Source organism: Phalaenopsis equestris, unplaced genomic scaffold, assembly GCF_001263595.1.
Source record: "Phalaenopsis equestris unplaced genomic scaffold, ASM126359v1 Scaffold000002, whole genome shotgun sequence".
Classification (NCBI taxonomy): Eukaryota; Viridiplantae; Streptophyta; class Magnoliopsida; order Asparagales; family Orchidaceae; genus Phalaenopsis; species Phalaenopsis equestris.
Window position 1 is genome coordinate 22,947,546 of NW_018164444.1, and position 14,406 is coordinate 22,961,951.

General features: G+C 33.3%; 1 protein-coding gene across 6 annotated transcripts in view; it reads left to right on the top strand.

Annotated features, from left to right (window-relative positions):
* LOC110023901 (ABC transporter G family member 42-like) overlaps positions 1 to 14,406 on the top strand; it is a 51,466-nt gene that overhangs the window by 17,960 nt on the left and 19,100 nt on the right. For all 6 annotated transcript variants that reach the window (XR_002293946.1, XM_020723575.1, XM_020723566.1 and 3 more), the window contains 8 exons: positions 1,557 to 1,716; positions 1,990 to 2,066; positions 2,249 to 2,302; positions 2,585 to 2,675; positions 5,111 to 5,412; positions 6,077 to 6,358; positions 6,443 to 6,759; positions 13,307 to 13,467. Coding sequence is in view for 5 of the 6 variants with exons in the window: in XM_020723575.1 (XP_020579234.1) it covers positions 1,557 to 1,716; positions 1,990 to 2,066; positions 2,249 to 2,302; positions 2,585 to 2,675; positions 5,111 to 5,412; positions 6,077 to 6,358; positions 6,443 to 6,759; positions 13,307 to 13,467 (1,444 nt within the window). In the remaining variant the exon portion in view is untranslated. The remainder of the gene's footprint in view (positions 1 to 1,556; positions 1,717 to 1,989; positions 2,067 to 2,248; positions 2,303 to 2,584; positions 2,676 to 5,110; positions 5,413 to 6,076; positions 6,359 to 6,442; positions 6,760 to 13,306; positions 13,468 to 14,406) is intronic.

Below are 14,406 nucleotides of genomic sequence, written 5' to 3' on the forward strand. Positions count from 1 at the left end.
TTTTCAGGCAATGCTTCTTTTGCTTATACAGTGAATGATAACTAGATTAAAGAAGCAGCAGGTCTCCAAAATATACAGGTTTGATTTACATTACAACATTTTTCTTTCATAGCATATTATACTGTTCTCCTGGTATGTTATACTGTTCTCCCTTTTTATACCGCATGTTGTATTGCTTTGATATACACTATGCCTTAGTATATAAAAAATTAGTAGTTATATAAGATTAACATTAAACCCGGAGGGGCTACGACAAAGAGTTTGGAGCGAGCACTGTAAGCAGCACGACGAGGAACAACTTCAAGATGAATCTACAACATTAAAACACATTCACATCACCGATCACTTTCCTTAGTTTAAATAACAACCCATAGGTTTGAGCGGGTTTGCCTAGTGCAACGTAAACCCTCACATATCACTTTTAGGCATTTACACAATCCTGTTGTGCAATTATAAGTCCTAACACTTTAGGATTCTGAGGTTACCGTACAGTATGGTGTAAATCCTCCTGTCTTTTTAGACTATTTGCATGATTAGATATCGTGCGAATATAAATCCTAAATTCTAAATAAATTGCAGGATTAAACATTAAATAATACCATTCCAAAGACATAAAGCCAAATAATAGAATAGTTGGGAAGTCACCGGGGTTTCCGCTGGATCTGTGATATCCCCTATTCTTCGCTTCTTTGAATTCCTTAAAATAATTGTTCCTATTTTGAGTCACTCCCGTTTGATTTTCCCATGTCCAATCTTGGAAACCTAAACTTTGAAATCTGGAAGGTAAAACCATTGATCTTAATCGAGAGTTTTTTTAAGTGACCCCGGTCATTTAAGATGTAATTAACTATAGGGGCTTGCCTCTATAGAGAATTTGAAACTCAGATAAAATAAACTCTATCTAATCCTTATATTAGGTAGGAGAACTTGTTGGCCTCATATAAAAATATTTTGCAGACCAAACAAATGTTACAAATCCTTTAGTTTAGGTGATTGAGCCTACTACAAGTGATATGTTTATTCTTCGGAATAAGTGTATTATTTGTGGTATCATGCTTAGTCATCCAAACTATCCAAAATGTGAGACTCGTTTGGTCTCACCTATTTTAAAAATTAAAATGTTACTTTCAAGAATCAAAATTATATTTACCTCAAAATTATTTTCAAAAATCATAAAGTTTAAAGTTTTAATATAATAAAAAATAAAACAGCCGACAACCACACATTTCTTTTGTATTTACATATCTAACACCCAAAGTGGTATTTAAGCTTATAACGCCTTCATGTTATAAACCTATGCATGAAAAAGTATATTTCATTTTTAAAAAAATAATGATGGTGATATTTTTGATATGATGTTAAATATTTGAGTGGTAGGTATGTAAATATTAAAGTTTTCGAGTGAGATATGTAAATACATAAGAATTTTATGGTATGTTTTTAAATGCCCCAAATTTTTAAATGTATAGAATTTGATATTGGATGTTAATATAAGTTTTATTTGAAGCTTCATAAGATGGATTTCCTAAATAAATTTAAAATACAATTATTTACAGATGCAAGGTGAAGTGACATACAATGGATATAGGATGAGTGAATTTGTACCACAGAAGACTGCAACATACATCAGCCAAAATGATATACATACCGCTGAGATGACTGTGAAGGAAACGCTAGATTTTTCTGCTAAATGTCAAGGCGTGGGAGATAGATGTGGTAAACTTTTTGCGGCATTTACATACTTGTGTATTTACACATCCCACACTTAAATTTTCATATTTACACACATAACACTCAAAGCTTTAATATCACATCAAAATAGCACTAATATCACTTTTTAAAAGTGAAATCTAGAGCACCAAAGAGGAATTTCCCAAACTTGTATTACCTGTGTTACGAATGCTCCTTGAATTTAGAAATTAGTTGTTGTTCAAATTACAGCTCGTTTTTTGTTTCCCAAATATTTATTTGATGGAGGTAATATTTCAGAACTTTTAAGCGAGCTTACTAGAAGGGAAAAGGTTAAAGGCATCGTACCAGAACCTGAGGTGGATCTCTTCATGAAGGTATGCAAATTCCTTGAAAAGTATAATTTTTGATGTGTTTAAAATGAAAACAAATTGAAGTCCTCTTTTGTTGAATTCTTTTTATTTTTATTTATTTATTTATTTATTTTTATTGAAAAACAGTGAATGCAAGGAAATAAAAACAATACATAATCTTCTTTAATATTTGTTAAATTTCTTAGGCTACCTCTATGAATGGCGTTCAAAGCGGCCTCCAAACAGACTATACCATGAAGGTTAGTTCCATGTTGTACAGACATGCTAATTGATAGCTATGTTAATCACAATTTTTTTTAATAAAATTTTTTCGTACTTCAAAATTTCATTTTTAGTTCATGTTATTGTTATTTCAAAGTGCCATGTGCTTATATGAATTTTCTCTTTGAATATGATTTTAGTTTAACATTGGCTGGGTAGGCTGTAATAAGGTCCAAATTTGACGCCTTTATGACTACTGGTTTATTTAATATCCATGAAAGCAATTTATTAATCTATGCATGCATCAAATGGATTTGCAGATTCTAGGATTGGATTTATGTGGTGACACAATTGTGGGCGATGAGATGAGAAAAGGAATATCAGGAGGTCAGAAGAAGCGTGTTACCACAGGTCCTCATTTCTATAATTAACTTGATATGTATTCATCCCATTTTTGCCCTGAAACATAAATTCTAACTCTGTAAAAGATTCTTATTAAGCTTTTTTGGTACGGTTGTTATGATCATATGCTTGTGATCGATCTCAGAAACGCTCTCACATAAAATCACATGTTGCTCCACAAGTAAAGCTCATATTCTCTTGAAGCTGTATAGACGTGCAGTACAAAATTAGATTTCCACATATATTACCGAATAAATTAAATTACTTTTCAACACTGGAGATAAGCTTTATATATTAGTGTGTGTAGGATAATAGAAGTCTGATGCAAGGCGTATCCCGCACAGGTGAGATTTCCCACAACAGGAAAGCAGAAACGCGCTTATGCCTGGACTGAACCAGTGTATTCACATTTCTGTGGAGTTGGCCACTCCTAGTTATCCTATTACTATATATATGTTTTTTTAATGTTTTAGTATTAGTTTTTGTGTTTTTTGTGTCGGGACAGCCACCAATATCTCTTCTTCCCTTCGAGGGTTGTCTCGTAGGATTCCATATAGTGTTTCAACTATATTTTGGTCTTCAGGTAGTGCATATCTTCCCTATCCTTTTCCACATTCTCTCCATGTTGCTTCTGGCTGCCCTTTGGTGCTTTAGCTGCCCAAGAAAGCATTTGCAATTTCAGCCGTCACCATAGTCTTCCCCTGCCTCTATATCATTACCCCAACAATTTCAGCCCAATAAAATCGCTGCCATCATTGTCCAACCCTCCTGTACGGTTGTTGCCCCTCACACAAGAATATAATTAATTTGTGTTTTATTAGATCCATTTTTATAAGTGATAATATGTTTATCTTTTTTTCCAAAAAAAAATATTAGCAATAACAAAATCATTAGTTAAAAAATAAATTTCAATCTTTTTCATTTGTCACTTACTTTTTTCATTTGTCACTCCAAAATTATAGCCGCCATGAATATTTATAAAATCTTCTATCACTCCACCAATATGTCCATTTAAATCTCTTCCAATAAAATTTCTTTTTTCAAAAGGTATAATTTGTGTTAATTATTTTATGTTATTTCAAAATTTTTCTTTTGAAATTTTATTAGTTTCTATAACATTATCTTCAAACTCTTATATATAATTACACATATAATATTTCAAGTTAAGACTCCTACCTGAATACCAAAATTTAAATTCTAAAGTTATTAATCTCAGCTTTTTATTCTAACTATTTATTTTTTGAATGAATGAGCTATTTATTTTTCTATGAACCATAATATATATCAATTCTATTAATTTACCTGTGAGAGTGTCTATAATCCTAGTTTCTATTCTAATATTAGTTTCATTGACTAATTTCTTTGTCACATCTGTTTATAATATGAGAACTCTCATTTATTTAACACTATACTAAAAAATCGGTGCAACAACCCTTACATACTTTTAATTATATTCAATTTATATAGTGTGTCGCTTGTGGGGGACGCCCTAGCATTACACAATGATTTGAATGAGTTATGTCATGATTTTTTGACAAAATATTATGCTAGTTGTCGACTACCTAACACAACCCTCCTTTTTTGGCATTTGTGACTTGAGACCGTACAATGACAGTGTTAAAAAAATGGGCATATCATTATATAGAAAAATGTATAGAGTTGTCAGTAATGATCAACGACTAGTAAACTCTTAAAACAATGTTATTAAAAATTAGCGGCATTTACATACATGGCGCACAACTCTTATGTATTTACATATATCACACCTAAATTTTCGTATTTGTACACATATCACTCAAATCTTTAATAGCACATAAAGAATAACACTATTACCATTTTTTAAAGTTATACACTCCTTTTCATGCATAGGTTTAAAGCGCCAAATATGTAAATAGATGAGAATTGTGTTCTGCGTATGTAAATTTCCCTAAAGGTTAATAGAAAATCATAAACTTTGAACAGGCTTTACAAATTAAACTATAAAATAAATTTGGCAACATAATTTCCTAGTCATTAGTTTCAACAAAAATGCCAAGCTCATGGTGATTTACTTCATAATGTTTTGATATAGACAATGTTCGTGGGATTTGAAGCTTTTCATTGTAAGGAGAGCTTAATTTAGTTGCAATATATATAGAAGGGGCATTTACATACAAACCACACAATTCTTATGTATTTACATATGTAACACCGAAACATTTATGTTTACAGCATGCCGCTCAAATCTTTAAACTCACATAAAAAATCTCACCATCACTACCCTTTTAAAAGTGAAATACACATTTTCATGTATAGGTTTTTTATGACACCAAAGTGTTATAAGTATAAATATCAAACTTTGTGTGTTAGATATGTAAATGCATAAGAATTGTATGGTATGTGTGTAACTTTCTCAAAATAGAAATAAAATATACTTTAAAGTGAGATGCATGAAATTTTTCCAGGTGAGATGATTGTTGGGCCAACAAAGACACTTTTCATGGATGAGATATCAACAGGGTTGGATAGCTCTACAACACATCAGGTTGTAAAGTGCCTTCAACAGATTGTGCACCTAGGCGAGGCAACTATTGTTATGTCCCTCCTCCAGCCTGCACCTGAGACCTTCGATCTTTTCGATGACATTATCCTTTTAACTGAGGGTCATATTGTCTACCAAGGCCCTCGCGAGCTTGCCCTTCATTTTTTCGAGAGTTGTGGCTTTCAATGCCCAGAGAGGAAGAGTGTTTCTGATTTTTTGCAAGAGGTGAGTTATACATGTCAATTCATGTTTATTCTGATATTTGGGATCTGTATTTTAAAAAAAAGGAAGATTTACATATATACCACCTAATTCCTATTTATTTACATATCCAACACTTAGACTTTAACCTTTTACATGTATTTCACCTTACCAATGCATAAAAATGTGTATTTCACTTTTTAGTAGTTAAAATGGTGGTGTTTTTAATGTAATATAAATGATTTGGGTGGTATAAATGTAAAAAGTAAAATTTACTTGTTAGTAAAATTTACTTGTTAGATTTGCAATTAGATGGTATGTATGTAAATGCCCCCAAAAAAATATTGCAATAAAAAGGAAAATACAATTCATATGTAATTTTTTAATTTCCACAAATGTGACCTCAAGTTTAGAGTTTAAGTCATGGTAATAGCTTTCTTAACCAAGTTACATATACTAAACCTTTCTCACTTCCCACTTCCGACTTCCCACTTCCGACTTCCGACTTACTTCCTCCCCTACAAGAAAATCTTATGGAATGCTTGGATATTTGGAATAGCGAAGCATAGCCTTAGTGATTGAATTTTCCAAAGTTTAAACCACTAAAAAGAATTCTTTAACATTACTTTGTTTCAGTGTATTTAATGAGAAACTTACAACAATTTTGATGCCCAACCAAAAAAATCAGGTTACCTCGAGAAAGGACCAGGAACAATATTGGGCAGAGAAGAGCAAACCATATCACTTCATATCGGCAGCTGAGTTTGTTAAACACTTCGAGAAATTCTACGTCGGCAGAGATCTGCAAAGGCAGCTTGCAGTCCCTTTCGACAAGCAAAAGAGCCATCGAGCAGCATTGTTGTTAACCAAGCACTCCGTTTCATTGAAGGATCTATTCATAGCGTCCTTTGCGAAGGAGTGGCTTCTCATCAAAAGGAATTCCTTTTTTTATGTCTTCAAATCAATGCAGGTGTTCAGAAATTACGCAGATTTTATTTTCTGATTGTAATAGCATTTTCACTTAAAACCTTAACCTTTTACAAATTTTCTGCAGCTTCTCATACTTTCATTATTGTACTCAACTGTCTTTCTGAGGACACGAATGGATACAGCAACTGAAGCTGATGGAGCTGTATATATTGGAGCAATAATTTATGGTTTGATTGTCAACTTGTTCAATGGTTTTGCAGAGCAAGCGCTAGCTATCATGAGGCTACCTGTGTTCTACAAGCAAAGGGATCTCCTCTTCTATCCAACCTGGGTCTTTACAGTTCCAAATTGCATTATAAGAATTCCCATCTCTATGATAGAGGCTTCTGTTTGGGTCCTTCTGACATACTACGTTGTGGGATTTGCCCCAGAATTTAGTTGGTAAAGCATTCTCCTTATTCAGTAAATTATGTTTCTAAATTTCATGCATGACTAAGTACTAATTGGTATTGTTGTGTAAAACTGTGCTGTTTTTGTGTGCACCATTTAGGCTTAGTTTGGTATTATTGTCTAACTGTGGTAGTGCTCCATAAAAAAGAATAGTCATTAGTACCTTAATAAAAATGGACAAATTGTTCTGCAAGTACCTTTTGGATGATCATCGAGTTACGGTGAAGGTGTTGCATGCAGCATATCACTTTCCGTTTCATATTCATTTTTGATGTAATCGAAATTCACCCAAATTAGATTAATTCAAGATATAATGCACCATGCGTCTAGAATTTGCTGCAGCCATGTGATTTCACAGCCTCTATGTAATACTCCGACTCTCACCTATCAAAATATTTTGTTTTGGCCTAATAGCCATATGATTTTGTCCTATTAGTGTAACTTTCCAGAGGTCACCCATCCTGAGAGTGTTCTTGTACGAGCATGCTTAACATTGAATTTTTTTATGAAATCATAACCGTTACACGGAAGACACCTCAAGGTTTAAGAATTCAACTTCATTTTACTTCAGTGATTTCATAATCTCCCCCAATAAAATAACTGATTTCGTTGTCAGTGTTTTAAATTCATGATCATCCACTAGGCATATATGATTTTAAAGATGACCCTTATAGATTAAAGTGGGGGCACCCACCATGTAGCACATTGTCTCATCAAGAGTTCAAGATGTGACTCTCATAGCGTAGAACTCTGTTCCATATGACACTTAGTTTTCATCTTCTAGCTAGCGCTATGGTTCGATACCATTTATAATGACTTGAATTCTCATCCATGAAATATTATTCACTTTTGGCCTAATGGCCTCATAGTTTTTTTTTATATTGATGTAACTTCTCAAGAGGTCACCCAGCTCAGGAGTGCTCCCCCACAAGTACACTTAACTTTGACGTTTTTAATGAAATATCAACCGTTACAACAAAAGACACCTCTATGTTTAGAGTTGAGTTTCATTCTATTTAAGGATTTCACAATCTCTCCCATTTAAGTAATTGTTGTCTTTATTAGTGTTATTTACCCAAAATCATCCACCAGGTAGATATGATTCTAGATGTGGCTCCCACCATGTAGCACTTTCCTATTTAGGGTTCAAGAGGTGGCTCTCATAGTTTAGCACTTCGTTCTATATGATACTTAGGGTTTGTTTGAAGCAGCTGCAGTTTATCCAGCTTATGCTGATAAGAAACTTATCCTGATAATCTGTTGATGATCAGTTGATCCGGATAAGCTAACTGGCTGTTCGGTTTGTGCGTTTGGAAAACAGTTAATTCTGGATAAATGACCAATCTGCCCCTGTTCCTGGATAAGTTGTTTAGTTGTTTTCTGGATAAGTTGTTTAGTTGTTTGGTTTGTGTGTTTTGTAAACGGCTGAATTGCAGATTTTTTTAGTTAAATGAAAAAGCTGGCACGTAAAAGTTGTAATGTCTACCTCTCAGCTATTTTAGAACCAATTAATCCACTTCAGATTCATTCGACATTTACAGACCACCTAAAAAATTGCTATTTACAAATTTACCAACCTTCTTAATGTAACCCAATAGGGGAGATAAAAGTAAAGAATGATGAATTCAAAGAAGAAAATTTTTCTCATTTCCCAATCAATATAGAGGGGAGTTGGACACTCACACGCACATAGCGATGGAGAAGGGATTCATGGAAATCATATAAGTAAAATTTGAGATTTTCATTACTATTCTTGGAGATGCAATGTAACATTAATTCATATGGAATGTGACAAGTTTTTAAAATTAATGTTCAAATGTTAGGACATGATAATACAAAAGCGTTGAGTTGTGTGTGTAGAACTTCGAAAAAAATTTTAGACACAAAAAACATAATATCATGTAGGAAAATGTTCAAGCTGCTACAAAATATCAATAATAAAACAACCCATTCTACAACATTTACAAAATGTTCAAAGTGTTCAAGCTGCTGCATATTACTCAAATAATTTCTGTGACACACTAATATGTAGTATTGTGAAACTCCAAAAAAAAGAAAAAATAACGAGTTAAAATTACAAGGAAAAAATTACAATATTGACTTTAAAATGTAGAAGCATATCATGACAAATGTTGTCCGGTTCTGACACCCCAGATCCCCGAGCAAACCTGTTCGACTGGGATATCATAGAAATGGAAGCACTCGAACCACATGTGGTGTTCTCAAGTTGTGATACCGTCAAACTACGAGCAACGGTGTGCAATTGAGATATTGTAGATACGAACTTTCTGTCGGCTCACCTGAATAAATTGTAGTCCTTCGGTCCTTGTGCCCACTGCGGACACCTGTAGAATTTCCGCCTGTAGCTATGTGGCTGGCGTGACGTGAGCGGCAAGGACGGTGGCCCACAACGGCATATCATTTGCCCAGATTTCCTTGAATATTTGAAACTCATCGTCTTGAAATTTTTAAAAAGAGAATAGATAAGTCAAAAAAATAAAGGAAATAAAGAAAATGTACTTACCGATATATAGATGCAGCAGTTCCCGACAAGAAAGATCTGTGGTCATCCAAGCGGCTCCACAGTTATCTCAATAATATCAGTCCAGTCAAAAAGTAAAAAAAAGAGTTTAGAAAAAAAAAAGTTAAATGTTGTAGTGTCCAACCAACGGTAATCTCATTCCTGCCAATAAACAACATTGACAATAACCATTTTAAGCTTCATTTAACATAGAAAACATTGGTCGTCCAATCCCATTCCAGGCAACAATACAGATTGGCCATAACCAGTGTTGCCCATATTTTTACTGTTCTGCCCATATTTTTTAAAATCTGTTCATATAAAAGGTATCAAAGTATGCTACTCTGCTCAAGACATGTCCCTACGAAAGAGGATCTTCTATTACTTTTGCACAAAAAAAAACTTCTACTTTCAGATAACAGCAGCCATGTACTGCATAGCTCCTTCACACCACTTGCTGAAAACCAACACTAGAGTCCAATTTCTCCAATTAGAACAGGGGCTGGGCCAATGTTTCTAATTAGAACAGGGACAGGAACAGGAAAAGGGGCTGGCCAAGTTCATATAAATGGTATCAAAGCAGTCTATATGCATGAACAGGAACAGGGATTGACCAGTTACATGGAAAGCTGAAATCCAACCTGCAACATAGGACAATGTAAAAAACCAAAAAATCTCCAGGGTAAAGGTTCTGTTTAGGTGACAGAAACTAGATGCTGGCAAACAGCTTGCCCAACAAAAAAAAATTCATGATTATCCATGGCCCAAACTCCCTTTTGTATTTCAAAGAAGAAAGCAACAAAAAAAATTTATGATTATCTATGCAAAAAAAAATATGTATGCATGCAGTAAATATGTACAGAATCTTCCCTTAAATGTAAAAAGCCCTACCATCTTATTTTCAAATTATCCTTATCCACTTAACTGCAAGAGAAATACTGTAACCAAACAGTGAACTTCAAGAGAGATGCTACATAAACAATTAGCTTCCCTATCTGAATTGCTTGCCTATCTCACTGTTTACATAAATAACCATTTGCTAACAGAATAAAAAATTGCTTCAGAAAAGCATAGAAGATATCTAAAGGTATATACACCAGTAAAATGTTTTCATCTCAAATGCTTGCCTATCTAAAATGTTGGCCCATTTCAAATGCATGCCTATCTAACCTTCCCTACCAGTAATATCTAACATGCTTCATCTCAAATTTGAACCCACTTGTTTTTGAATTTCATCCGATCGCAATCCCTTCTGGTCAGTTCCTTGTATTCAGGAATAAGATTCTGCCAACCTTCTTTATTAAAATAGGTGGTCGGCCTATTACCCAACTCGAGTTCCCTCAGACAGAAATCACAAAATGTAATGGTGGTCTCTTTATCCCACATGGCCGATAATCCAGACTCTTTAAGTTTACTCATTTTGACTGAAATAAACGAGGTAGCATGAAATTAATACTATGCAAGAGAAAAAACGTCAAAATAGATAAAAATAACTAATATTGTATGACTAATATATAGAGATTGTTATCATGCCATAAAACATTGCAATCTTTTTATTGTGACATTTGGTAATTATTGGAGGACATGCCATAGAACATTTGGTTGCCATTGGAGGAGATGCAATCTTCTTATTTCGACATTTGAATGCGTACCAACCAATTTTTATCTATTACCATACCTAACACCAAAATTTAACTTGAGCGCATATGTAAAGCGGTATGCATGTAAAAAATGAAGCATGCCTGTTACATACAAAAATATATAAGAATTGACTGATATTTATGTAAAACTTCCTTTTTTTTTCATAAAGAGTCTATTTGTTCTTCCCTTCAAACGCATAGGAGTAATGATTTAAGAACTACTCGAACTAAATTTTTTCAAGAATGGATTTGTTCTTCCCTTCAAAAGCATAAGCATCGATTTCTTCTTCCTTTTTTTCATGAAAAAGCTGTACAGATTCCTTCATCATGAAAACAAAAAATAAAAATCAAGATCATGCATTACTTTACAAGAAAAAATTTCATTCCAAAGCTACCATCAGAAACTTCCAGTCATAATATTAGGTTAGCAAAAACCTCAGCTCAATCAAGGCTAGAGATGCACACCCTTGAAGCATAATAAAAAACCTTGTTTTTTCTCACTTCGACAATAGACCACTTCATTGAATGCGGAGGAAACATGTCAGAAATGTTTCACGATTCAAACACATTCCCACTCTAACATGAAGTAAACAACTCAGTAATAGAGCAGAAGAGAAAATTACAGAGAGAGAAAGAGAGAGAAAACCATAGCATCAAATTCGCAGAACGCCAAATATCAAAGGAATCATTCTCGATGTTTAAAAAATTTCAGTAAAAAAAGTGGATCTAGATTTTCACCAGCAATACTCAATTCCCAACAACTGGATCTAGGTTTTTAGCAATTTCTTCTCAGCATTTTCAGATTCACCGCAAAATTTAACAAATAGATCGTCCAAAATCAAGAAGGCTTTCGACCAAATGGGGGAGCGGAGGGAGGAGAAGAGATTCCTTACCTGCGGAGCGAATTCGGGTATCGACGGAGGCAGGATTGACGCCTTCTAAAGAGGAAAGGTAGGGCTGCGTGACTGTTTTGCGAGGGCAATGGAGTAAAAATTTGAAGGCCGAATGCGGATTGTGGGGATATACCCGTGGTCCGCATGTAGTACAAAATAAGAAACACTGTTTGTAGAAACTGGCCTCAAACGTGAGAAACAAACAGTGAGGCGGCATTTTCTAAACGCCACCGCACTTATAAGCTGCCCCAAATGGGCCCTTAGTTTTCATCTTCAAGTTGGTGTAATGTTCTGATACAATCTGTGAGAACTTGAACTCTCATCTATTGAGATACTATCCACTTTGACCTGATTGTCTTTTCTCCCATTGATGTAACTTCCTAGCAAACGCTCTTAACTTTGGAGTTTCTAATGAAATTTCAATTGTTACTCCAAAAGGAGCTTCTATATATAATAGTTCAGCTCATTCGACTAAAGCAGTTTCACAAAACAGTAGACTTGAACTTTGGAAACTACTGGGTGACATGCTAATAGGTTTTAATTTTCCCTTATTCAGCCATCTTTGGCATAACTACCACAAGCCTTTTTGTGGCTAGCAAAAGTTTCTTAATGTCACAATAGTGCCAAATAGAGGGGCAAATCATAACATCTAAGTTGTGCTCATGACACCTAAACAACATGTTGAAAAAGTTATTCAGAATAATCAAATGTCTGATAAATCACTCTTTATCATCATCCAACATGCTTAAAATTGTCAAATCATTCAAGAAGCTCAAACCATACATAATAAATCTAAAATTATTTTATCAAAATATGGAGTTATAAACAATAATAAAGATGTTTCTTGTTATAGCTTTTCTATTTCACAAGTGAGAATTTTTGGTTTAATTATTGCAAACCTTTTTATTTTGCACACGTCATTCAAAATTTCTTTCTTTACAACAGCTCTTTCATTTTCTAACTTATAGGTAAATTTATTCCTCAATTAATGTTCTTGATTTAAGAACCAATAAGCTATTTATGTTGAGATGCTATTTATTCCTAAATTATTGGTTGAATTATTGCAATCCAATAAGCTAACTTGCAGGATAATCAATCATTTAGTATTTCTATTCCAACATAATTTTCAATTATCTGATGTGAGATTAAATCCAAAACTTCATTTGTCGTAACACTTTTTAGAAGCAAATACTATGCAAACTTAATTATTATGTAAACCACATAATTTTTTAAGCAGTTTGCCATAGGGATGCAGTTAGTTTTTTATCGTGAGTTTTTTTAATAATTCATTCCGAACTATTTGAAATTAGGATGGCATGCAACTGAAGTACAATTATACCCTTTTATTGCAAAAAACATATAGTAATTCGATCAAAATCAAGCCTTCTTAACTTGTCTTCAATTTGTATAGAGATAAAATTTTTATTGTTATTGGGTGCTTCCCATATGTTCACTAATGAAACCATCTTAAATTTTCCTTACAGTTTTCTTAAGCAGCTCCTCATCTACATCATAATTCAGCAGATGGCAGCAGGCCTATTAAGAATGGTAGCAGGCATTACAAGACATCCGACTGCTGCAAATACATATGGATCCATCTTTTCACTCTTTTTGATCGGTATTGGAGGCATTGTTATACCTAAAGGTTCCCATTCTTGCCTCTCTCAACCCAAACCTGGTAGAAGTTTATACATAAGGACCCATTTAAGATTGCTTTTCATTTTTTATTTTGGTTTTAAATTTTTTTTTTTTTTTAGTTTCTTCATCTTTTTACTTGAAATAAAATATGTTTGGAATGTTATGACAAGCTTAGTTATTTTTAAACACAAAAAATAATTTTTTAGATATTTTATTTGTTTTTAATAACAGGTTTTTTTTAGAATTAAAAATAAAATGAAGATTTACGTGCATACCACTCAATTCTTATGTATCTACATATCTAAACTTAAATTTTAATTTTTACATATAAGCCACTTTTTCTATTCATAAAAAAGTAAATTTCACTTTTTTGAGGTTAAAATAGTGGTGGTTTTGATGTGATATGAAATATTTGAGTGATATAACGTAAAAAGTAAATTTTAGGTGTTAGATATGAGAAACAACAGAATTTGGTGGTGTAAACGCCCCAAAATAAAAACTTGTAAAATATACACTAAACAAATATATTTTTAAAATAAAAATAAAAGTGATCCCAAACAAGCTCTAAAATTTTAAAATGGGAAACATGAAGCTCTTCAGTTGTTTCTAGTCATTTCACCTTCACATTAAACTGAAGATATGATCGCATGGTTTACTAATATTTCGGGACGTGGCTTTGGTTTGATGCCAAGAAATAGCAACATTTCACCTTCTTTAAGGTCTAGTTTGTTTTGGTAAAGTGTATGAAAGGGTTTAGAGTTCTGGTTTTGAAAATGAGTTTATTGGACTTCAGTCCATCTGTTTAGCATGATAAGACTTAGGCTCATTTGGCATCAATTTTATTTTTATATATCTTTTTTTCTTTTGTTTAAAAAAGCATACTTGTTTAGTGTATTTTTTACATAATTTTATTTAAAAAAAAAAAAGTCAACACTTTTAAAAACAC